The sequence below is a fragment of the Triturus cristatus genome, chromosome 8 (assembly GCF_964204655.1).
Source record: "Triturus cristatus chromosome 8, aTriCri1.1, whole genome shotgun sequence".
Taxonomy (NCBI): Eukaryota; Metazoa; Chordata; class Amphibia; order Caudata; family Salamandridae; genus Triturus; species Triturus cristatus.
In genome coordinates this window covers 1,422,400,878-1,422,426,047 of record NC_140591.1, presented here as the reverse complement: position 1 = coordinate 1,422,426,047, position 25,170 = coordinate 1,422,400,878, and the positions used below count along the sequence as shown (strand labels likewise).

General features: G+C 48.0%; 1 protein-coding gene across 3 annotated transcripts in view; it reads right to left on the bottom strand.

The window, feature by feature from the left end:
* Positions 1 to 25,170, bottom strand: part of LOC146805855 (synaptotagmin-like protein 2) — a 234,820-nt gene that overhangs the window by 187,062 nt on the left and 22,588 nt on the right. For all 3 annotated transcript variants that reach the window (XM_085620557.1, XM_085620556.1, XM_085620558.1), the window contains exon 3: positions 15,182 to 15,281. In XM_085620557.1, coding sequence (XP_085476683.1) covers positions 15,182 to 15,281 — 100 coding nt within the window. The remainder of the gene's footprint in view (positions 1 to 15,181; positions 15,282 to 25,170) is intronic.

Below are 25,170 nucleotides of genomic sequence, written 5' to 3'. Positions count from 1 at the left end.
GGCTATGCAGTCATAAAGATCTGCATTGAAAGTTTGATTATCCGCTGAAGCAGTATAATCTTCGTGAGAGACCCGCAGCCGAAAAGCTGCTCAAAAACATAAACACTACAACCTGGATGAAGGGTCAAAGGGAGATATATTTAAAGACCAGCCCAAATTCTAATCCCCTTGAAACAAGACTGTATAAACACAACAGAATAGGGGGTCTATTGATAGACAGCACAAGATTAAAGAAAAGAAAAAGTAGTGTGTGGAATATCAAACCCAAACAATGTCAGAGCAGAGCACGGAAAACCATCAAACCGACTCAACCAAAGAGACCAAAGTTGAGAGCAAAGTCACCTCTCACAATCAGTTTATATCATGTGGTCTCCACTAAGAGCCGAGGTATGCCTCCTCGCCATAGAGACTACCTCGTTAGTGTAAGGCTCTCTTGCTCATGTGGGTTGATAAAGAAAAGAAAAGTCCAAAAGTCACGTGAAAAACTGTGACCCCCAGACAGAAGGAGTGCAGTGCAAAGAAAAGTGAAATTTAAAAAGAGATTGTGTAAAGAGTACGATATGCTTCACTCATTTCTGCACATCTCTATTAAAAAAGTGTGTAAACAAAAAGTATATATAACAAGCAGTGCCAACTAGTCACTGTTGAATGAGGGTCAACATGTTTCAGCCTTCACGGGATAGTGACCCAAGGCTTTCATCAGGACCTATAAAGATTAGTGCTACTGCATTCAAATAAATGGATTCAAAAACGGTGAAAATATAAAATGTGAAGATTTAGCATTGGAAGAAGTAATAAATACAACCTCACTTGTGTCCTAATCCTCTATATCACAGGGTGCTAGCATCACCTGAGGAGAAAGGATAGTTAGCACACCTCATTAAACAATTCAGAAAAAATTGTGCCGTCTATATATAGGCAAATTTAACATAAAAGTGCCTGGTTCATTATTGTGAAAAAGGGAACACAATGCTTACCCAACGTGATTAGGGATTGCACCTCACCTACCCTGGAACCTGGCTCAGGTTAATGAGGCCCCGCTCTACATCGTGGGTAAAAAGAAACAAAAAACATCCTTTTTTTGTATTATTTATTTTGTAGTTACTTAAAACCACATTAGATCAACAGAGAGCCATAAAGTACTCCTTGTTGGTCAAACGCCTTACGTAAAAACGTAACACCCTCCTAACACCCAAAAAGTATTCTCCCCTACAGTGCAGAAAAACCCCTTTCTCAGTAAATCAGCTACTTAAGGTTATGTGGTTATTAAAAAGGATATTTTTAGGCTGGCTAGTATCTCTGGCTAGTAAACGGCCAGAGTCCATCATCATCATCTGGCTCTTGTACAAACTACCGGGAAAGTGACAGCCATCCTCCCCAGTTCTATAAATCACGTGTCCTAGTACTAAAATATACGGGTCGCTAATGAGCATTCCTCATATAAACTCTAATAAAGAGAAAAAACGAAATAAAGACCCGAGATTTAAGGCGCTCGGTTGGCAGCACAACTCACCTATCCGTCGTTGCCCCTGGCTTTCCTAAGCAGGGTGGGAGGCAACGTGCCGGAACCGGGAGTGTGTTCAAATACTCACGCCAACGCCGGTACGCCTTACGTTGTGTGGCAGAGGACTACGGCGGCCGCCGTGTCCAAAACAGTGAAACTACAGGAAAAGCGGCGTGTCTCATGGGAGAAGTAGTTTACAAACACCGGCTACGTGCTTCGAAAAAGCACGCCTCCTGCTGAATAGATAGAAGCTATGGTCAGCCAATCTAAAAGGGGAACTACAAAAAGCAGCATGCCTCATGGGAGATGTAGTTAATCGCTCTATGTGCGCTTCAGGAACAACTATACACGAAGCAACACGGCATACAAATATACATAAATACCAAGCACAATAGAAACGGGTTAGCCTAGACATTTAACCCTCAAACAATTAGCTCTACGTCTGTTCCAAATTCGAGCCGGACTAAGAGACCCAAATCGATACCATCCACTGCTCGGCAATCAAGTACCGTGGGCAAAGTCAATGATGTAATTCAAATGGGCCAAAGAGCTCATTATATGTACTCTGCTTCTGGGCGATGTACTAGGTGCACGTTATAAATCGCTTATTTAGGATGCTGGTATACCGCAAAAAGGAATAAAGATAGATAGCCTCTTCCGTATTAGTTTAGATTTAGTTGTGGTAGTTAGCATCTAGTATTCCCCTTGTCTATTAAGTGGGTAGTGTGGTATTTAGTAAAAGGGACTCATTAACATGCTTATGCCCCTTCAACATCAAAAGTTAGGAGGCGCTCCCATGCTCCTATTGCAGTAGTTCACCTCTAGTGTGTCCTATCGAAGTGCCAAAGGTAAACATAGTGATATAGCGGAGGGCCGAAATTAGTTCTTCATCCATTATAGATACACGTTAGACCCGGAATGCCACGATGCCTCATTACTGCACCGCCCAATTGTGCGACACACCTCATCAGTGTTGGATGCTCGTCCAGGGAATGTCATCGTTTAATCCCAGAGTGTCACAACAAAGCCTATGGACCCATTTTTGTTCTTTGGTAAACAAAAAATTGGAGATGTTACTGATGTGTTGTGGGATAGTTGGTTTCTCCAGTATTGTCCAATGGAAATCCTCTGTAGTATGATTGGCTTCTGTGTAATGTCTGGTGAGCTTTGTGTTGGATTTGCGGCACCTAAAGGTGCTCTTATGCTCTGTCATACGTAATCTCACCTTTCGGGTGGTCATACCCACATATCTCAACTTGCACGGGCATGTGAGTAAATAGATAACATTGTTGCTATTACAGTTTGTGAACTGAGTCTGCAACCAGGGTCTATCGGTTGTAAATAACCAAACTCTATGACTTCAGGAGCCAAATCGCTAAGTTGAGTTCTTTGGGATTTGGATGTCTGATTTCTCCATGGCTCTGAGTGAGGAGACTGGGTGTGAGATGTAGCTTTTGATGTGGCACCACCGACGGTTATAACAGGGTGGTGTACCAAGGTTGACGAGGCCATGTGGGAAGTGAGGGATGTTTGTCTGAGCTTCCGAACCAGTAGTGGAATTAATAGGAGAAGCTAAAAAGCGTAGGCAAATATCCCTGACCAATTAATCCATAGAGCATTGCCTTTGGATAGATGGTGTGGGGACCTGGATGCAAAGTTTGGGCATTGTGCGTTGTGTACTGGGGCAAACAGATCTGTGGAAATCCCCATTGTTGAATGTAGGGAAGAAGAACTTGAGGATGAAGTTCCCACTCGTGAACTTGCTGCCTGTGTCTGCTGAGCAGGTTGGCAATTTGATTGTCTACCCCTGGAAGGTGTTCTGCTAGGAGATACATTTTGTGATGAATTGCCCAACTTCAAATGCTTTGTACCAGGTGCAACAGCTGTCCCTCCTTGTTTCTGCAGATAATACATCACGGTCATGTTGTATGTGCGGACTAGGACAGTTTTGCCTAGAGGGTGAATGTGGAAAGCTTTAAGTGCTAGGAACACAACTAGAACTTCCAGGTAGTTGATGTGGAGAAGTTTGTGATTGTCTGACCACAGCCCTTGTACTGTGTGATGTTGGACATGGGCACCCCAACCAATTAAAGATGGGTCTGCTGTCAGTACAGTCTGTGGAATCGGGTCTATGAAGGACCGCCCTTTTGATAAGCTTTGAGGGTTCAACCACTGCAGAGAGCGATGGGTGTGCCCGTCTACCAACACTAGATCAGTTAATTGACCCCGTGACTGATTCCACTGACGCGCTAGGCATTCCTGCAGAGGACGTATGTGAAGCCTTGCGTGAGGTACGATTGCAATGCAGGATGCCATCATTCCCAGCAGTTGCATAACGTCTCGGGCTGGTAATGTTTGATTGGGTTGAAATTGCAGTATTGTGGCCTGAATAGTGCGAATCCTGGCTACATTGGGAGAGGCTAGAGCTTTGAGAGTGTTGAGGGAAGCTCCTAAATAAGATTGCACTTGCGCAGGGCACAGGTGATATTTTTGTGCATGGATTGTGAAACCTAACTGAAGAAGTAGGTGTACTGTTGCCCGAGTGTGTAGTATACAGTTCTGGTATGTGCTTGCTTTGATAAGCCAGTCGTCTAGGTAAAGGAAGACATGAATACACCGTCTTCTGAGATGAGCGGCTACTTCTGCGAGACATTTGTTGAACACTCTGGGGGCCATGGTGACACCAAATGGAAGTACCATTAACTGGTAATGTTTGCCTGCTATCACAAATCTGAGGTATTTGCGATGAGCTGGATGAATTGGAATGTGAAAGTAGGCGTCTATTAGATCCAGAGTAGACAAAGTCGCCTTGCTGTAAAAGAGGAAGTACCTTTTAAAAGTCATAATGTGACAGTGATCTAACAGTATGTATTTGTAGGAGAGTAGGATCTGCACTTATGTTGGCCCCACTTTATTTCTGATGTTAACACTGGTTTCTGGCTATAGTCTGGCTGGGACCCTGGTAATCAGGGCCCCAGCCTCTCTGTTCTCTCTAAACAACTTGGAGTGCATATTAGATGCACAAGGGATTGGATACTGTTGTACCTTATGAGCCCCTAGTATATGGTACCTTAGGTATCAAGGGCATAGGTACTTCACAGGCTTACCAGGGGCTGAAGCATGTATTATGCCACCCCTGGGAAGCAGACTAAATCTGACACCACAGGCCTGCTACTGCAGCCTGGGTGAGGTAGCGTTAGCACTCCTCACAGAGGTATAGGTTCCCTATATAACACCTTACACACACATATAAACCTATCAGTCACCCCTAAGGCAGGCCCTATCAATCCTGAGGGCAGGGTGCTTGATTTCCATGTGAGGGGGTGCCTCTGCCTGAGCAGGGCCCCTCTGCAGCTGGCAGAGTCTATTCTCGGTGGGTGTTTGTGGATGTGGTTAAACCATATACTTTTAAGTGCATTATAACCTAGCGGTAAATGCTAACTTTGGGATGGCTGCATCAAAACATGTTGTGTTTGGTGTCAAACGCCTTGGAATCATACCCCCACACCAGTGACTGGTGTGGGAGTATGATTCCACCCTTCTAGAGGGGTAGACATGTACCCACTGTGGAAACACGGTAGATTCCTGAAAGAGCCCTGGCATCACAAAATGGATGCCACCAGCACAGACACTGGGCTGCCCTCCTGCTGCTGACCGAAACTCGCAGTGGAGGAGGCCCAACAATAGGCATCCTGTCACAGGGAGGTGTCACCACCTTCCAGACAGGATTTAGTGTATTGGGGCTGGGTGGGTGTACTCCTAGAGTGCTTTGAAGTGCTGCACTGGGGGAGCAGTAGGCTCCTCTGTGCATATGCCAGCTCAAACCGGTTCAGGGGCTACCTGCCCCTGCTCTGGCGTGAAACTGGACAAAGGGAAGTGGGTGTAACCACCCACTCCCCTGACCCTCCCATAGGAGTGGTCATAGAGCTAGTCCCTCCCTTTCCTTTAGTATAAGATAGGGAAACCTTGCCATTGCAAACTAGATATCCCTGGACGACGCTCTACAAGAAGAATCCTGGACCTTCGACGTTCCACTACCTTTGGAAGACTGAAGAATCTCCCTTGGTGTCAAGGAGTGACTCCCCTGCTTGGCAGGCACCAAAACTTTGCATCAACGGTCGCAAACTTTCCTGCTCCCGCCAGAGTCCAAAGTCCCTGCAGCCCCGGAAGTGGATTTCCTGACTTCGACGGCCATTGTGAGTCCCCAGCAAAACTGAGGCGAGTGGACCCCACGAGTGACGAGGAACAGCAATACCCGTGTACCGTGCACTATTGTCGATTGCAACCCCTTCACAACGTTCTACGAACTTGTGCATTGGACCACGTGTGGTCCAAGCCTCCAGCAGGATTTCCACCGAAAATCAGAGGCCTACCTCATCCCGAATGACCGTGGGCTCCTGTGAAGTGAATCCTCCTGAGGCGTCATCGCGATCCCTTGCCGGTTGGCTTGTGGGCCCTGAGAAGACTTTATCAAACCAAAGGGCTCCCCTGGTTGCTCCAGGCCTGCCCTGACTTACCCTTGCTGGGTGAGTCCCTCAGAGCTTGGTGGTCTGCACCACTGTTTTTCTTCACATTGCACGAGACTTGCTGTTGCCAAGGCTTGTTGGCTTCAATCCGGTTGCCGACACCTCAGTAAGCTGCAGACTTCGTGGGACACTCCAAATCCAGCTCCTGGTCATCGTCGATGCCTCCTGGACCTCGTGGCTGAAGAGTCAAGACACCCGTGATCACCTGAAAACACCCGACTTCTGTGGGCATCCAGCTTCCTGGCCCCGGGTCACTGGCAAGTGACTTTGAACACTGTCTCAACTGCTTTCAGGTCTCCTTTCTTCAGAATCCAGCCTTGGATTCCACCGGACACTTCTCCTGTCTTCACAAGCAGCAAGTCTTCTTTGGCTCCCATTGAAAATGACGCCGCGACCAGACACCAAAAGACACCTATGCACCTGGCTTCCCTGGGTGAGGTAACTCCAGCATTACGGTGCTCCTGCGTGTGTTGGCTCTAGAACTACTTACCCTGTAAGTGACTTACTTGTAGACTGTCCCGAAGTATCCTAAAACTTCAAAATTCCAACCGCGACTTGCTCCATTGAAGTCTATTGGGATCCGCTGCTGTGTTCTCACACTGCATGCGTCTCCCGTGGGTCCTTTACTTACCTGCCTTGGGTGGATTAGTGAGGCCCCAGCGCTTCTGAAGACCTTAGGCCTTCTCCCTTCTCAAGTCGTTCTTCTTATACCTCTTTTTTAGTATATGGTCTGGTACGCCCCTAGAGCCCCAGCCATATAAGTGCTTAATTTGTTGTGAAACATTGATTTGTGCATATGTTCCTGACTTCTAATCTCATAAAGAGATTAGTAGAGTGTGTCTAGAAATAAATACATATATATTTTATATATATACACCTGTGTGGTGTACTTTCATTTGGTAATTCAAGAGATTATAAGGTAAAACAAGCTGCTTTACATTCCTCTGAGACTTAACCTGAAGGCTGCTCTCCACAGCTACCACTAGGATAGCTTTCTTAAAAAGGTTGTCTTAAACCTATCTACCATAAGAGTCGAATTGGACAGGTGCAAAGTGGCCACTTTAACTAGTGACCAGCATATACCAGGCCAACTTCTCACAGTATTAGTTTAACTCCCTGAGATCTAGAATAAGTTGTGATGAGCTATCCTTTTTGGGAATTAGAAAGTAAAGGGAATAAACCCCCGACCCTTGGTATTGACGTGGGACTGGTTTTATAGCCCCTTTGAGTAATAGAGATTGCACTTCTTGTTGAAGCAAGTGCTGGTGGTCTGTTGACAATTTGTGATATCGAGGTGGAATGTTTGGAGGGTTGTTGGTAAGCTCCAAGCAATGACCATGTTGGATAATTCCAATCACTCATTTGTCGGCTGTTATTAATTCCCAAATGGGGAGAAAATCTTGAAGTCTTCCTCCGACAGGTGTGGAATAGTCGGAGGGAATTGTGGAGAAGTCACTGCTTATTTGGGGAGGGGGTGTTTTTTTCCCCTATAGCCTCCTCTGAAAAACCCTCTTGCAAAAGATGATTGGGAATTATTTGTGTCTGTCCCTGTGGATTTGGACCCTCCCCTGTATAAGGAGTGCCGAAAGGAACCCCTGTTAAAGGGACATTGAAGCGCTCCCATAGATTTGCTATATCTGTATCTTTTCTCATTTTTTTGGAGCGCTTGTTCAACTTCAGGGCCAAAAAGATGTTTTTTCTCAAAGCGTACGTAGATAATGGGTTGCTGGACTTCAGGTTTAAACTCCTGAAATACGTAACAAGACATGTCTCCGGAGTAGGATACTAGTATTTACCACTCTAGCTGCAGTATCTGCCGCATCTAACGGAAGTGCTGGAAATTAGTTTATCTTCTTGAACTAAATCCTGTGCTTTGGCCTTCTAATCATCTGGGAGAAACTGTAGTTATTGCTCTATTTCGTCCCAGTGGGCCCTATCATATCTTGCTAGGAGACCTTGGGTGCAGTTTTTACTCTCATGCACTTTAGATTTAGCTTGGTTTTAAGAACGCTGTGAAAGTTTTTATTGTCTTGAATTTGAATCTGTCTCTTAACTTTGATTTAAAATCACTGCATCGTGTCTTGCTGACTCACCTTTACTAGTTACTGCATCGGGAGGGAGGGAGGGAAACTCAACTTTCTCAGAGTCAGTGTCCCTGCACGGTAGGAAGTCACAGAGTTACCGGAAGCGGCGCATTTGCTGGGCAGCGCTCTAGCTTCTCGGTCATGGGGGAACATAAAAGCGGGGCGGCGCGCAGCGGGTGCGCCGCTGGCGCGCCAAAGGCAATCCTATCTGCGCCTGTCCGCATCCAGACCGCGGCCACCGCCAGCCATGCTGCCCGTTTTCCCCCCCAGGAGTCGCATATCTTGGTGTAGAGAGCAACTGCTTAAGCTAAATAATAAAGCATGTGTTAATAAACTACAGATAGACCCCGATTTAGCCAATCTTGGAGCTGGTTGCAACTCCTGTCTTTTTAATTTAGGAGCGAGCTATGGGAAGCCTATAGATTGCTTATCAAGTCCAGCGCCCCATACACAGACGGGGTCACCTTAATCAGGGCATGTCTTATTAATTGCAGATCCCTCCCTAAACATGCAGAGGATATTTGGCTCTCCCTAGAATCCAACTCATGGGAACTAATGTTTTTTACTAAAAACATGGCTCAGGGAGAGCTCCAACCCTGTCAAGATGCTGGCTATACCAGCAGCTTCCACATGACTTGTGCTATTAGGGGAGGCAACAAGACTGGTGGCGGAGTGGCTATCGTTCTGAGGGAGGGCTGGGGAATATCCTGTAGTAGGGCTGAACATATAGGAATCATGGAGGATATGTATTTCTGTGTCAGGGTTTTATCTTCCCTATCGGTCGCCAGGTGTACAGACCCCCAATACGCCAGGCTGCCACTTAGCAGAATTGTGTGACAAAGCCGCTGATCTCTCAATGAAATATGCCAGCTTCACTATTCTAGGCGGTTTTAACGTCCATATCGGCAAGGAAAATTGCACTAAAGCTCTCCAGCTGGCAGAAACTCTTGCCGGGCATAACTTGACTCAAAGAGTCACCATCCCTACTCCTGATGCCGGCCACATGCTGGACCTCATCTTTTCGAATGAACCCTACCTATTGGCGGCGGCCCCTCTACCTCTGACGTGGTCGGATCACCTACTCATTTCATTTAGCTTCCAGGTCCCTCACCACAGCATTAGCCCTGTGCATATTCTAGAGATAAGGCGAGACTGGAGGAAGGTCACAACTGATTCTATGACTCCTCTGCTCCATAATACCCCCTTCAGTTGACAGGGAACCCCAACAAAGATGTATCCAGCTTTAATAGCTGGGTTACGAACATCTTCGATAAGGTGGCACCTCCCAGAGCTATAACATCTTCCAGGAAAAAACCTTCTGCCCCATGGTTTTCAAGGAAACTTCGGGCAGAGAAAAGTCTCTGTAAGAAACTGGAACGTTCTTGGAGACACGCATATGACCCCGCAACCAAGAGTTCCTACAGAAAAGCCCTAAAAAAGTTCCACAGACACGAGCGTAATGCTATGCGAGACTACTTTTCACACAAAATTAAGTCGGACGAGAATTCAGACAAAGCATTTTTCAAAATTACAATAGTTTCACCAACCTGACTGTTCTGGATAGGTCTGTGACTCCTTCCGCTACCCTTTGTATTGGCCTTTCTGAATTCTTTCAAGATAAAATCCAATCCATCTATTCCACCTCCCCGTCTAACTTGTCTCCAATGGAGTTTAATCCCATTTCGGATGGTATTGATACCTGGTCGGAGTGGTTCCCTCTTCCATTGGATGTGTCTCTTAAGAAACTGCGGAGCTGTAAATCTGGCTCTCCAGGCGATGTCCGCCTGTCTCAAATTTTTAGATTATTGGCCCCTTGTTTTAATGTCCCCCTGAATCTAGTCTGGAACGCCTCGCTCAAATCAGGTATCTATCCAGAGACTTGGAAAGAAGCATTCTTTACGGACTATTCTCAAGAAGCCGGATGCTGACCCTACAGAGCATAAAAAAACTTTCCACCTATCTCTCTTCTGCTAGCACTGGCAAAAATTCTTGAGCAGGTAGTTCCGAGACAACTCTCTGAATTTCTGGAATCTAATAAATCGCTTCAATTACTATCAATCCGACTTTAGAGCAGGATGCGGTACAGAGACCGCACTCTTGGAAGTTCCTGAGACCATTCGCAAAACTATAGATCAGGGCAACGCAGCTATGCTGGTGCTGCTCGACCCGTCTGCAGCTTTCGATACTGTGGCCCACCTGATTCTCCTGGACAGACTTAAGCTTCTGGGAGTACGGAGTACTGTTCTGTCCTGACTCCAGTCTTTCCTAGAGAACCACACACAACAGGTTTATTTTCGCCCTTTTGTTTCCACTCGGAAGCCTCTTGTTTGCGGGGTCACTCGGGGCTCGGCACGGAGCCCTCTACTCTTCAACGTATACATTACCCCTCTCACTATCCTGGTTGAAACTTCTCGGAGTGAAAGTGATTTCCTACGCGGACGACAACCAGTTGATGTTCTCTTTTAAAGAACATTCGGAAACTGATTTTGCCAACTTCAGACGGTGCTTGAGCAACAACTTGGATTGGATGACTCAAAACGGTCTAAAGTTGAACACAGAGAAAACTGAGGTTCTCTTCTTTAACCAACCCACCCCATCTCCCTCCAGGCTGTGGTGGCTGCCAGAACTGAACCCCCCCCCTGTTCCTGTGGAGGTGGTAAGGAATCTGGGGTTCAAATTCGACAATGCACTTTCCTGTAAGGGCAGGATTAGTCTGGTCTCCTCCATATGCTTCTGGATGCTGCGCACTCTGAGGAAATTCCTCCACTTTCTCCCACTGGATTGTAGGAGGACTGTAGTTCACGCCTTAGTAACATAGTGCCTGGACTACTCAAACAGTCTCTACTTAGTTCTCCCAGCATATTTGACCCACAGATTACAAATGGTTCAAAATGCTGCTGCTAGATTGATCTGCAAGGTGCCTTTCCGTCATTCCATCTCCCCCATCTGCAGAATCTTCACTGGCTGCCCGTCGGCAGAAGAATTGAATTTAAAGCACTCACCATGGCATACAGAGCCACCATGGGTCGGGCCCGACATATCTGAGACTCAGATTGCAAAGTTACCAACATGACCGGGTCCAGATGATCCAACCACTTGAATATGCTCACTATTCCCCGCTTTTGTAGGGCTAGGATAGGCGGCAGAACTTTTGCGGTGGGAACCGCAAAGCTCTGGAATACCATGCCCTTACACATTCACAAAACTGAACCAGAATTTGCTTTCAGGACAGCTGAAGACTTGGCTGTTCGACCGCACTTAGTCCCTTGTCCTGTGACCTTGCAGGCTTAGCGCCGGGACACCTCCGTTGGAGGTAGCCGTGCGCTCAATAAATGTTCTAAATAAAATAAATAAATTGGGTGTTGCCAATGATTAGCTGCTTGCGCAGCTACACGTTTGCCAGAAGCATCAACCAGTTTTGACTCTTTATCTGGGGGAGGAGCATCCCCAGACGCTTGAGAATTAGCTCTCTTTCGAGCATTAGATACTACAACAGAGTCAAGTGATAACTGACCCTTAATAAAACTAGGGTCGGTTGGGGAAGGTTTGTATTTCTTATCTACTCTAGGAGTGAAATCCAAGCACGTACAGGATCTTTAAAGATGTCATCTGTGTGCCTTAACATACCCTTAAGCATAGGCAGTGACTGACTTGACTTGTGTTCCTAGAGTTTCAAAAAGAAAATCCTCTTCCAAGGACTCTTTATGGAACTGCCTCCCATGGTACTGTGCAGCTCTAGCAATGAGCTCCTGATATGACAGATTTTCAGCAGGTGGAGATGGTCTGGCAGGGTGAATATCTGGGTCGGTATCCTGTGGGGGATCAATGGTATAATCCGTCCAAGGATCTATTGGTGACTGTGTGTCATCATCATCATCAGTATCACCTGCGTCAGGGTAAAGTAGAGGAGACTGATGAGATGTAATGTGTAAAGGATCAAGTTGTGGTGGAGAGGGAGGAGGAGGAGATGGTAGTGTTTGGAAAGGACTAGTACCCACATCTTTCCTCTTCAATGGAACTTTATAAGAGCTGTCGTCATTCAGAAGCTTGTGTTCGGATGGCGGTTTAGCATGAATATGCCCAGCATCAGGATGAATATAGAGTTTTTTCTGTTTCGAATCCAATTTAGGTGATACAACGTCCATGTTTGGATCCAGTTGCGTTACAGGCAGCTCTTTAATTTTCAATGTCCTTTCAGCGCTGAAGATTTCGGCTCCGAGGAATGTTTTTTATGTTTTGTGTTGAAAGTTTTGGCTCCAAGCCCATTGTGTCCTTAGAGCTTGGAGGTTTCGGCTCGGAAGTGGGTTTGGGCGACTTGGTCCCTAGCGGGAAGGCTTGTCAGAGTGTTTTGGTGCTGAGCCGGAAGGTAGAGCATTAGTAACCTCTTCTCGGTTCCGACCTTGGCCTGAAGGCAGTGGTGGTGCCAAAGCCTTAGATTTTCTTGGGGGGCAGGTGGGTGGACTGGTGGGGGGAGAGGTCAACTGTACTCCCGTCCCCTTGTCCCTTCGGCATATCGTTGTCCTCGAGGAGAATCTGTAACTCCGATTCGGAGTCCGACGCCGCTGAAGCCTGTCTTTCGGCTGCTGAGACCTCCTCTTGTTCAGAGCCTTCAACGAAGAGATACGGTGTGTTGTCTAACTGCTGCCACTGCATCTCTCGCCAGCGAGCCAGACGATCATGGAGAGTTTTCTTCGATCTGAAGGGTCGGCACGCATCGCAGTCCTGTTCTTTGTGCTCTGGGGACAAGCACAAGTTACACACCTGATGTAAGTCTGTATGTGGATATTTAGCGTGGCACAGAGGGCAGGATTTGAAAGGAGTCCGTTCCATCGACAAGGAGCTGGACCAACTCGGATAGGCCGGAAGGCCGCCCACGAGATTCCAATCGAAATGGAGATTTCTTGATGGTCGAGTCGAACCGCAGAAAAAAGGAAACGCGTTCAAAAACAATACAGTCGAGGGTAGGGTGGATTGCGCACCGAGGGGAACCCAAGGACCGATTCCGAAATAGAGCACAGCAATACACGTCCGAACCTGATGGCAGAAAAAAACTATCTAACAATGGAGTCGATGCCCATGCGTACTATAACCGAAAGGCGGAGTCACCTTATCTTGTGACTGGAAGGACTTCTTAGAAGAAAAACAACTTGCAAACATCCGTACCCAACACTAGATGGCAGGAGTATGCAAAGCATGTGATCTACAGCTCACATGCCTCAAACACCTACTTTTCAGTCTCTCCAGAACCTTGAGGGCCATTCTTGATGGCTCGGTTTACATCCACCCAACTAAGTCTCTTTTACAGTTGGAGACTAGACCCAATCCTGTTGTCTTGTTCAACCTCATGAGAACCTCAGGGTCTGTAGTCATCATAACCCCTCCCTGGCCTTCATACGTATTATATCCAGATGTCCACAGACATTCCCATTCTTTTTTCTCTTTTTAATCATCTTCTTATCAAACCAGCAGGGCTCTTAAGATCTGGTCCTGTCAGGCAAACAGACTTGTAACATGGAAGGTTTTAGTCCATCCTGGAATATCCCAAGATCTTAGGCAGAGTCTATTATATTTGTCGAAGGGTCTTGGACCTCTGGCACCAAGATGGTTTTTAAATCTACATGGGCTTCCTGGTATTGCTAGCGTATGGAGTCACATGTCAATTCCATTACGGCATTACAGTCTCTGGTGTGGCACATTTATTAAGCTCACCAGCATGTGCAGGAAAGTGCTATAAGACAGTGACTACTCACAAGTTGGCCATTTCCTTAAAACATAGATTTGTGGATGGAAGACCAGTAGGGGAACATCCCTTATTTTGATACATAATAAAAGGCATATGGAGAAATATTCCTTGGTTACCTAGATATAAAGTTTTGTGGAATGTCAATTTCCTTCTGAACATGTTTCTTACTTTGCTGGACAAAGTTTCCCTTTCACTGAAATTTGTATTTGCAAAGTTAACCATGCTATGGAGTTTTATCTCAATGACATTGAATCTCTGAATTTCGCTGCAAGACAGTTTCCTCCCTCTGGAGTTATTTTCTCAGTTATCAGAAGAACAAAAATTTGAATTTCTTCCACTGAACTTACTGTTCTCACAGATCATCCAAAGCTTTGCATTGTTCACTTTCTTGGAGAGCAAGAGGACCGTACATCAGGTCTGAGATCACAGGCCCCACAACTATTAATTTCCCATAGGCAGCCCCATTTGCTGTTTTCCTCTGAATCTCCTTTCAGGTGAGTCAAACGAACTACGCAGCCAGCTGAAATTGATATCCCTGTGTTGATGGGGCTCACTCATCTAGGAAAGCATGGCTTTTCACTCGGGTTGAGATTGGAGGACATTTGGTCTTCAACATTTAAAATCTTTATTTTAAGCCTGTGGTACACGCAACTACTTCTATAAAAAAAATTGCTTTAAAACTGAATTATGAGCCTATGGTCTTGCAATAAAATCTGGATTGTTCAATTTTTTAATGTAAAGAAGTCACAATTTTAATGAAGACACAGAGGCAACTAATATCCCAACACTATGTTTAATCAAACAGGAACTGTTTTTTGAACGGTTTCTCATCTCCCCCTTTATATATTTCAAAACTTTCTCTTACCTTTTTCTGCATGGCAGGATTTCATTCTACTTAGGAACTTTATTTTATTTTCTACTGGAGTAAGACAAATTGAAATAGACATTCTTTAAAACAGAGATTGATTTATGATCCCTTGTAACATATTTCTTGATCAATTTAACATCATACACCAGTCCAGCAGCATGAACTGATCCGTGACTTAGGTATGCGTGGTAAGGTTACTGAACAATTAAATGACAAAAGCTCACTGTTTCAAAGAGTGTGATTAGTTCCACTTTATAGGCACATTAGCAGACCCGAGAAAACATTCTGCTCTAAAACCAACGGAGAGCACCTACCACAGGTTCCTTCCTATACATTATACACAAACCAGATCTTTCATATACACTAGCATCAACCACCTTTGACAGCTAATCAATAATATAAAAGGTTTCAAAAGTTTCTCTTCACAGCAGAACTCTCACTACTGCTTTAGCTTACCCTTAATATTTCATTGTAGACAGGATTCAATGTTTTCTTCCTAATACCAGTCTTCCTCTTGTCCTTTTCTTTGTCTGGCAGTAGACAGCTCTTCACATATCTAGAGAACAATGAAAAATGCATTTTATTATAATTACCAGACATGCCATGCTGCAAAATATTTTTTATGGTTCTCCTATTTCCGATCCAGACTGAATCTTGTAATTGGATTTAAAACACTAAAAGAAAAGAACTTAAAAACAACGTCCAAATTCCATGGTCCCCATGCTAAGCTCTTGGCAAACCTACTATATATATATTTTATTTTAGGCCTCAGGTTTTTACACTTTAATGAGGTATCTGCTCAACAAATGGCAAAATAGATGGAAGTCAGATTAACAATGTATCCTATTTAGGGAATAATTTGTTACACATGTTTAAGGGAACTTTCAGTGAATAAAGTCATATTAAAACATTGGAATGTAGGGAGCTCCATTGAAAACAACGGAGTGCCTCAGGTTTCTAATGGCTGGCCGAAGCCCGGAACTCCAACATTCCAGTGTTTGTTCCCAGCTGTTGCTGTGAACAAAGGGCCTCACGGAGTACGGAGGAATATCAATCCCCTTGGGCTCCGTGAGGCCTTTGTTGTATAAATTAGAACATTCTACCCTCTAGGAGCGGAATGTTCTATTAGCGTTAGAGCCCTCTGATGCGGGCTCTACTGGCCATTAATGGCCCGCTCCCTTGTTAAAGGCCCTCGTCTTCGCTTGGGCCTTTAATGCTGGAGTGGGCCTTTACTGGCCGGTAGAGCCCGCTACGTCAGCCTCTAAGGCTATAATAGGTCTCAAAATCCCAGGTGACATACTATGCAATATTCCAGAATGTCTATTGTTGCATATCCAGGACGAGGCTAGGATAATTGTTTCTCTCTACTCTGGATGGCTCATTTAAGACAGGATCAACACCTACTTCAAACGCACCCGGAGGAGAGCGATATTTACATTGGCTTTATCACATGAAGACATCCTAGCAAAGCAAAAACTTGAGCTGTATGGTCTCTGTTGGCCTGATTTTTCTTTTATAAACAAAACTTTTGTCTTTCTGTAACCCACCCACTTACTTACCCCCATCGATACATCCAATGTTCTTCAGTGTGAGTAGGAATACTCAAAAATTAGATGGGAAATAAGAGCACAAAACCCAATTACAATAACCTTTTTCGGCTGACTATCCATATTACCAGCCTTTGCCACCAAGTAATGAAAATGGAAAATCTGGCAGCTCTAGAAGTATGTGCCAGAGCATGAAGGAGGGCACCGTTACAGCATTACTTACTATGTGTCTGCATGCATCACTCAGCACAATACTCAAGACTCAGGTCATTGCGAAAGAAAATTGAAGGGCAAAAAAAGCATTAAAAATTATAAAGCAAAGATTTTCCCTGCATTTAAGTGGACCCTTTCTCTTTGGATAACAACAAAGTGCTTGGGCAGAATTTCATCACTCAGAGAAAGGAGCAAATATCTTTAAGTGGGCTGAATCATAACCTCATGGTGTATGCTTTGGTGGGTGGTAGCAAAACATGAATAGCAGAAGAGACCCGCAGATGAAACAGGGTGACTGCCCCTGCATATATGTACACATTTTTAAGAACTGTTTTAGAAAAATTAAAAAGTCTTGTCTAATGCTAGATGTAAAAATGGACATGGGCTGGAAATGTAGTGTGGCAGGTATGATTTTCTATGATAGTTCATGATAAGGAACTAAACTTTAACTTTGTGGAGGACCTTGGGTCTGGTCCTAAATGATATTGAGGTCAGTGGCCACTTGATCAGTTGATGCTTACCTGAATCACACAGAGGTGTCACATTCCCACTGCTCTGGATAACCCTAGTCATCCCTATCAGTAATGATGGGTCAGCATCCTTCAGGTACACATCATGGCCATGCTCAAGATTGTTATCTAACAAGTCCTGTCACAAACCCTGACTAGTAGCTCTTCGTCTTCCTATCCATTATATTTCTTGTATGAGGAGACATTCCTCAAGATTACAGTATCACCTGACTTGTTTCAAGTACCATCTGAAATTCTACTACCTGAAGGAATTCCCATATCAGTAAACTGTGTCCCACTTAATGCCAGACGTCCATGGTGGTTTTCTTATTAGTGTTTCTATAGCCCATCTTCCCACCACATTGGGACTCCAAGCACATTACTTAAAAATTATTAGTTTATGGAGAACCCAAGGGATCAAAGACAGGAGCCACCTTGGTGGAGATTTGTGTCCTTAACCTGTACTCTCAGAGATGTGAAAAAGGCAAGTTCCGTAATTGGCCCCTTGTTTCTTAGAAATCTGACTTGTTGTTTTTTTTAAAGGGAGTCTACATTTATTATGGAAAGCCAACTTCCAAGTTAATCTGGGTCCATCATGGTGTGATTTGGTGGTGGTGAATCCTGAGATTTAAGATAGAGCTGGAAAACTGCTGGAAACTTCAAACAATGTTCATCGCTGGTTTCCAACTCTTTCGGAATCCTGTGCATGCCTAAAATCTTTTCTGGTGTTGATATGCCTTCTGCATACGTGGGGTCTACAATTTTTACCTGCTAATATTTAGAATGCTTGTTAATGAGTACGAACAGATGATGCCAGATTATGAATCTTCTACAGGTTTTTTTAGAAGCTTTTTGGGGGAAATGGTGGCAGGTTATTTATCTGGGCCAGTGGCTTTACGAATGTGACACAGTAATTAATTTTTCAGCTCCGGTTACTTGTAAGGTGGCAGTAGGATGGATGCTGGTATCACTATGTAAGCAATATTAGTAGCTCTCTCCTGATTCGCCTGACTGTCAACTCATTCTTCACAGCCTCGGTGTGGTGTTGTGTCCACCAGCATATCCTTCCACCTGCCCTGCTAGCCGTATTATTGTCGGAATGCCAACTGCTGCCATCACTTGGATGACGTGAAGTATGATATCATTTAGGAATGCCAAGTGTGTCTTTTGATTTGCTGACCTCCTCTTGTGCCTTCAGGTGCAAACAAAATCAGTATGGGGCGAAATCAAAATTAGTGTAAGACGTCACTACCACACTCAATGTCCTACCTATCACCATAATTGTGGCAACTGCTGAATCTGTAACCAAACCATAACTGCCAATGAATTTATACACACATTCAGGATCTCAAATAAGAAGGATATAATCCTTGACTAAATTTGAAAGGATGTTTCAACCTGCCACAGCAACCAATATGTGCAGAAGAGACTCTGAAGGGAGCGCAGCATGATGACCGCACAAACAGCATGAAGGTCAAGGAACAAACAGGAAGGCTCTGGGTATTTGCAAAGATGCCAGAATCCAGCATTACACCAGAAAGGCAATTGAACGGTGGTGGAGAGTGGGCCAGTAAATAGGGCTCTGCAAAGCCGAATCCATAAATTGTTTTAAGGTAAACATTTTACTTTTCACTTTTGAGGAGTATAATATACTTAAGAGGCACATTCGACGTGCATTCTCATTCGAATACATAGCTTTGGATGGATTCATACCTCCCTCCCCCCCAATCACCTAAAGAGCACACCTCAATAGAGAAAATTGATTATCAATGTAAGTAAAACTCTAGAATAATAAGTGAATCCGTATTTGCTCACAGAATAAGCACATATTACAATAAAATATTGTATTTTCAATTCCGACAGCACCTCGTAAAACAATAAAACAGTAACATTCCATATATTGAGAGCACTGAAAATCAAATTGCGAAAAGTACAAAAACTCAACAACGCAGCCCAGGTAATATCACTTACCTGACCAGAAACCATTTTTACCCTGCTCACCACAAAATAACTACTTTCAGACCCAAGGAAGACCATGCACAGGTAAAGTCAAATCAAGATCTGAAACATGTTGACAATAGTGAGGAAAAGGACGCAACATAGTGTAAAGAATAGAAGACTAGGAATGTACCCATAATCAAACAGAATGATAAAGGACAGTTCTTTCTTCTAGTTCCAGCCTTCATGGACACTAAAAACACACACAGGAAATAAAAACTAACATGAAAAGAAGCTTGTCCCTTCTAGTATCTAAAAACCTTCTAGTATCTAAAAACAAAGGGACTAAGACCAACACCAATGTGTCTAAACACAACAGTACTTTGTGTTTTATATAATTCAGTGTGAGACTTCGAAATATTGATACTGCCTATTCATCCACCATTAAGGTACTCATTTTGGATGTTTTTGCCCTAAGGGGTATTTTATGTGTATCAGCAATGCACAAGTTATTAAAATAAGGTGTATGTACATATATTGTTGTTACGTTAAGAAATGTATTGAGCGCTGCCATCTCGGGCAGCGGCGGGCTGGCGTACTCATCTTCTTACCACTGCAGGCCCCCGGGCCCGTGGTGGTGACCAGGCCTCCGTAGGACGGCACCCCGGTGGGGCCTTGGGACCATTCCAGACTGAGCTGCGCCCCTGACGCTGGCATATTTGTGAGCCATCCGGGGGTGGATCTGCGGGTCTGTTCAGCGCGATACCGGGCGGGGGCCCTGCATTCCCTCTGTGGGCCTCACTGCTGGATTGAACTGGGCCGCGTCTGTGGCAAAGGCCCCATCTCCTCACCCCCGCACTCTGCTGTGGTGGTCGGACCTTTCTTCCGGGCCGTGCCACTGTTGATCCCTGCATACCCTGGGGGCTCAGGTGCTGCTGCCGCGGATCCGTGGGCCCCATCTCCGCCTTCTGGAACTCCCACGGCTCGGCGCCGACTGGCCTGGGGTCCCCCCTCGGGACTTGGTGCAGCGCCGCGGCACCCACGGGGGCTGAGTGTCATCCGGAGTGGGCTCCCCGTTCCCCCTTTTGCTACGGCGTGGCTGTGCGCTGGGGGGTGCCCCAGGTCTCCTTGGATTCACCTCGCTCGGCCCGCGGTTCCCCCGGGCTGTCGCCGGAGTGCCGCGCATTCCTGACCTTTGCCAAGACCCTGGACCAACTTGGTGGGGGGTGTGCCCTTGACTCTAGAGGTGCTCCCGGCACTTTGGAACGGCAGCCCGGGTGGGGGTGCCCTTAAGTTGTAGTCGCGGCATAACCAACTACGGAGTCATCGAGCTGGGCTTGTCCCTCTGGAGTTTGGAGGGGGGGGGGGGAGGGACGACGACTACTGGGCGCCCGGTCCCGAGTACCGCCGGTCCGGGTGTTGGTGCTCCCCCTCCTCCTCTGCAGACTGGTGGCCCACCGGGTCTGAGTTGATAGGATCTGACCCTGGTGGCCATGGGCAAGAGTTGCACCCAGCAGGCTTCGGCCACCCAAACGTAAATGGACTGATTCACCACGTCAGACAGGGACCCTGGCTGTGCGGCACCCGGCGAGTCGGGTGCCCCCAGGAGCGACCTTACCGCCATCCTGCAGGCGATAGGTGCCTCGCAAACATCTGTTGAAAATAAGATTGGAGAGGTGCGAGTTGACATGGCTCTCCTTTGTCAGGATCTGCGTAATGCGACGGCCCGTGTCTCGGAGGCGGAGGCTCGTATCTCTTCAGTTGAAGACGACATTGGCCAACTTAAGACCCAGGTGGCGCGCCTTCTGTCTCAGACCTCGGAGCTCCATCGACGGGCTGAAGATGCCGAAAATAGGTCGCGACGCAACAACCTCCACCTCGTGGGCTTTCCGGAGAGAGGGGTCGAGTGGACACATTTGTGGAAACCTGGGTGCGCTCATGGATGCCCAAGGACTCACTCTCGCCCTGGTTTGTCATCGAGCGGGCCCACCGCTCCCTGGTGCCCAAGCCCCCGCCGGGAGGCCCTGCCCGTCCCATAATCCTCAAGGTTCTCAATTTCCGGGATAGAGACGCTATCCTAGTGGCGGCCAGAGGACGGGGCCCGTTGCAGTTTCAAAACACCCGGGTTATGGTCTTCCCGGACTACACCAGGGAGGTGCAGGCTCAGCGGCGAACCTATGATGAGATCAAACAGAAACTCCGGAGCATGGGTCTACGCTATGGTTTTCTCTTTCCGGCCTGGCTTAAGGCCCTCTTTCAAAACCAAACGCTCTTCTTTGATACCCCTCAGGTGGCTTGGACCTGGCTCACGGAGGAGCGGCCTCTCCTGGCTCGGTCGGCCCCCTCCCCTGTGCATCGGACCCCTACACAGCCGCTCCTCCCTGCGCCTCGGCCACAGAGACGTCGGACCACATCCCGCAAGAAGCGGGATCGTCAAGAGGGAACATCTCCGTCGCCGGGTTTGTCGTCCGGGAGGCCCTGTGCCTGGACTTCGCCCAGGGGCTCCAGTTCCCAGGGCTCCCCTACACCACTGCCGGACCTGAGTGGAGGGCCGGGACCCGCGGAGGCCTTACGCCCTACGATATCTGATTCGGATTTATCCAGGAGACAGGCACTCCAAGGCTCTGGTGACTATGAGGCAGCCTGACAAGCACTGACCCCACACGCTTCCTAAATGGCATAACTGCTCCTTCGCCCTTTCAAGCAGAGGCGGTGAGCGCAGCCGGTATTGGGAACCCCCCCCCCCGTTCTGATTTGGTCTCTGGCCCCGGGCAGGCCTTGTCACTTCCTCTTCCCCTTGTGTTGGCGGGGGGGGGGTGCGGGCTCTGGTCCCGGGGCTCACACAAGACGTTCATCCTAATTCTTCCACTCCTGGGACTTTCTTGCAACTCCTAACGTAGGTGGTTGTGGATGTACTGGCAACGGATGGTGCATCTATATGTAGGGGGTCCATCTTCACCATGTCCTGTTTTGCTAACCGTTTTAGCTTAGCCCCTAGTTTGTTTTAGCACTGTTTTTCTCTTTAGGGCGACAGATGCTTCACTTTCAGAAGTGTAGGGTGGGGGGAGTTGGGGGAGTGGGAGGGGGGAGGACCGTTGTCCTCCGATTGTTTGTTGTTTTTGGCCGCCCACGGGCCACCGTTTTTTGTTTTTATTGGCAGACACCCACGCACAACTGCCCGCGATGTTGGCAGGAGATCCACCAGCCCCCGCGCTCCCGCCGTAGCGGCCCCAGACGCGGATTCTAGTATCCCTTGGGATCTGGGGGTGCCCGTGCAATCCCTTTCCCTTTCACACACTATGCTCCACGATGGCACCTACTCTACATAGAACCTTACACATACTTTCCTGGAACGTTAACGGTCTATTGGACCGATCAAGCACACTGCGGTCCTTCGCAGCGCCCAGCGGCATGCCCCAGATATCTTCAATCAATCAATCAATCAATCGCATTTATAAAGCGCGCTACTCACCCATCAAGGGTCTCAAGGCGCTGGGAGGGGGGGGGGGGGTCAGTGCTCGAAGAGCCAGGTCTTGAGCTGCCTTCTGAAGGAGAGGTGGTCAGGTATGGCGCGAAGGTGGCTGGGCAGAGAGTTCCAGGTCTTCGCTGCTAGAAAAGAGAAGGATCTTCCTCCGGCGGTGGCTTTGCGGATGCGGGGTACGGCTGCCAGGGCCTGTCCGGTGGAGCGCAGAGTGCGCGGGGGACTGTAGAAGGAGACGCGGTTGTTGATGAGTTTGGGTCCGAGGTTGTGAAGGGCTTTGTGTGCGTGGGCGAGTAGTCGGAAGGTGATCCGCTTGTTGACGGGTAGCCAATGGAGTTTTTTCAGGTGTCCGGAGATGTGGTGGTGGCGAGGGATGTCCAGGATGAGTCTTGCGGCAGCATTCTGGATCCGTTGGAGTTTCCTCTGCAGCTTGGTGGTGATGCCGGCGTACAGGGTGTTCCCGTAGTCCAAGCGGCTGGTGACGAGGGCGTGGGTGACGGTCTTCTTGGTGTCGGTGGGGATCCAGCGGAAGATCTTGCGGAGCATGCGGAGGGTGTTGAAACGTGCCGAGGTCACCGAGTTGACCTGTCTAGGCATGGTGAGGGAAGAGGCCAGGATGAAGCCGAGGTTGCGCGCGTGGTCGGTGGGTTGGGGAGTGCTGCCTAGGGCGGGGGGCCACCAGGAGTCATCCCATGCGGTGGGAGTGGGGCCGAGGATGAGGACCTCCGTTTTGTCTGTGTTCAGTTTCAGACGGCTGTCTGTCATCCAGTTCGCCACTTCCTTCATTCCTTCATGTAGTCTGGTCCTAGCTGATGTGGGGTTGTTAGTGAGGGATAAGATGAGCTGGGTGTCGTCGGCGTATGATATAAGGTCGAGTCCGTGTTTGCGTGCGATATTCGCCAGGGGGGTCATGTAGACGTTGAAGAGAGTGGGGCTGAGGGAGGATCCTTGAGGTACGCCGCAGATGCTCTCCGTGGCTGTGGATCTGAAGGGGGGAAGGCGGACTCTCTGAGTCCTTCCGGAGAGGAAGGAGACGATCCATTCCAGGGCCTTGCTTATGATGCCGGCGTTTCTGAGGCGGCGTATCAGGGTGCGGTGGCAGACCGTGTCGAAGGCTGCAGAGAGGTCCAGGAGTATGAGGGTCTCTCCCTTGTCGGTCAGGGCTCTGATGTCGTCCGTTGCTGCGATCAGGGCGGTTTCGGTGCTGTGGTTGGCCCTGAAACCGAACTGTGTGGGGTCGAGGGAGTCGTTGGTTTCCAGGGCGTTGGTGAGTTGAGCGTTGACGATTTTCTCAATCACTTTGGCGGGGAACGGCAGGAGAGAGATGGGCCGGAAGTTTTTGAGTTCGGTGGGGTCTGCTGTAGGTTTCTTTAAGAGGGCGTTGAGCTCTGCGTGTTTCCAGCTCTCCGGGAAGGTGGCGGCAGTGAGGGAGGCGTTGATGACGTCTCGGAGGTGCGGTGCGATGATGTCGTCGGCCTTGTTGTAGATGTGGTGCGGGCAGGGGTCCGATGGGGATCCGGAGTGGATCGAGTTCATTATGAGGGTGGTCTCCTCGGTGGTGGTAGGGTTCCAGGTGAGGATGGTGGTGGTGTCGGTGGCGGGTTCCGGAGGGGGGCTTGTGTCGGCGGTCGGGAAGCTGTTGTATATGTCGGTGATCTTGTGGTGGAAGAAGGTTGCGAGGGAGTCGCAGAGGTCCTGTGAGGGAGGGAGGGAGTTGTTTTCTGCTTCCGGGTTGGAGAGCTCTTTGACGATGCCAAATAGTTCCTTGCTGTTGTGGGCGTTGTTGTCAAGTCTGTTCCGGTAGGCTGTTTTTCGTGCGGCGCGGAGGTGTTGGTGGTGTTGGCGGGTGGCGTCCTTGAGAGCTAACATGTTCTCTTCGGTCTGGTTAAGGCGCCACGTCTTCTCGCGGGCGCGGCATTCTTTCTTGGAGTTCTTGAGGTCGGGGGTGAACCAGGAGTTTTTCTTGTGGTTGTTGGTGCTGGCTTGAGTCTTCAGGGGGGCCAGGAGGTTGGCGCAGTCGGAGATCCAGTTTGTGAGGTTGTTGGCGGCTACGTTGGGGTCGGTGGTGCTGGTGGGTTGGTTCTGGGAGAGGGTTGATGCGAGCTGTTCCGTGGTGATACGATTCCAGTGTCTTCTTGGTGGTTGCTGGGTGTGGTGGGGCACGGTGGTCTTCTTGAAGATGAAGTGGACGCAGCTGTGGTCCGACCAGGTGAGTTCGGTGGTGTGGCTGAAGGTGATGTGTTTGCTGGAGGAGAAGATGGGGTCGAGCGTGTGTCCGGCATCGTGGGTGGGGTTGTTGACTAGCTGATTCAGTCCCAGGTTGGCGAGGTTGTCCAGTAAGGCGGTGGTGTTGTTGTCGGTAAGGTTCTCCAGGTGAAAGTTGAGATCTCCTAGGAGGATGTAGTCGGTGGATGAGAGTGCGTGAGGGTTGACGAAGTCTGCGATGTCTTCGCTGAACTTGGTGCGAGGTCCTGGTGGTCTGTACATGAGGGTGCCTCTGAGGGTGGTTTTGGGGTCGCTGTGGATCATGAAGTGGAGGTGTTCGGCGTCGGGGAGTGAGTTGTCGGTGTCGGTCGAGATGCGGATGAAGTTTTTGTGTGCGATGGCGATGCCTCCTCCGATGCGGTTGGTGCGGTCTTTCCGGATGATTTTGTAGCCGTCGGGGATGGCTATGGCGATGTCGGGTGCCGAGGAGGGGTTCATCCAGGTCTCGGTGAGGAAGGCGATGTCCGGGTTCGTAGAGTTGATGAGGTTCCA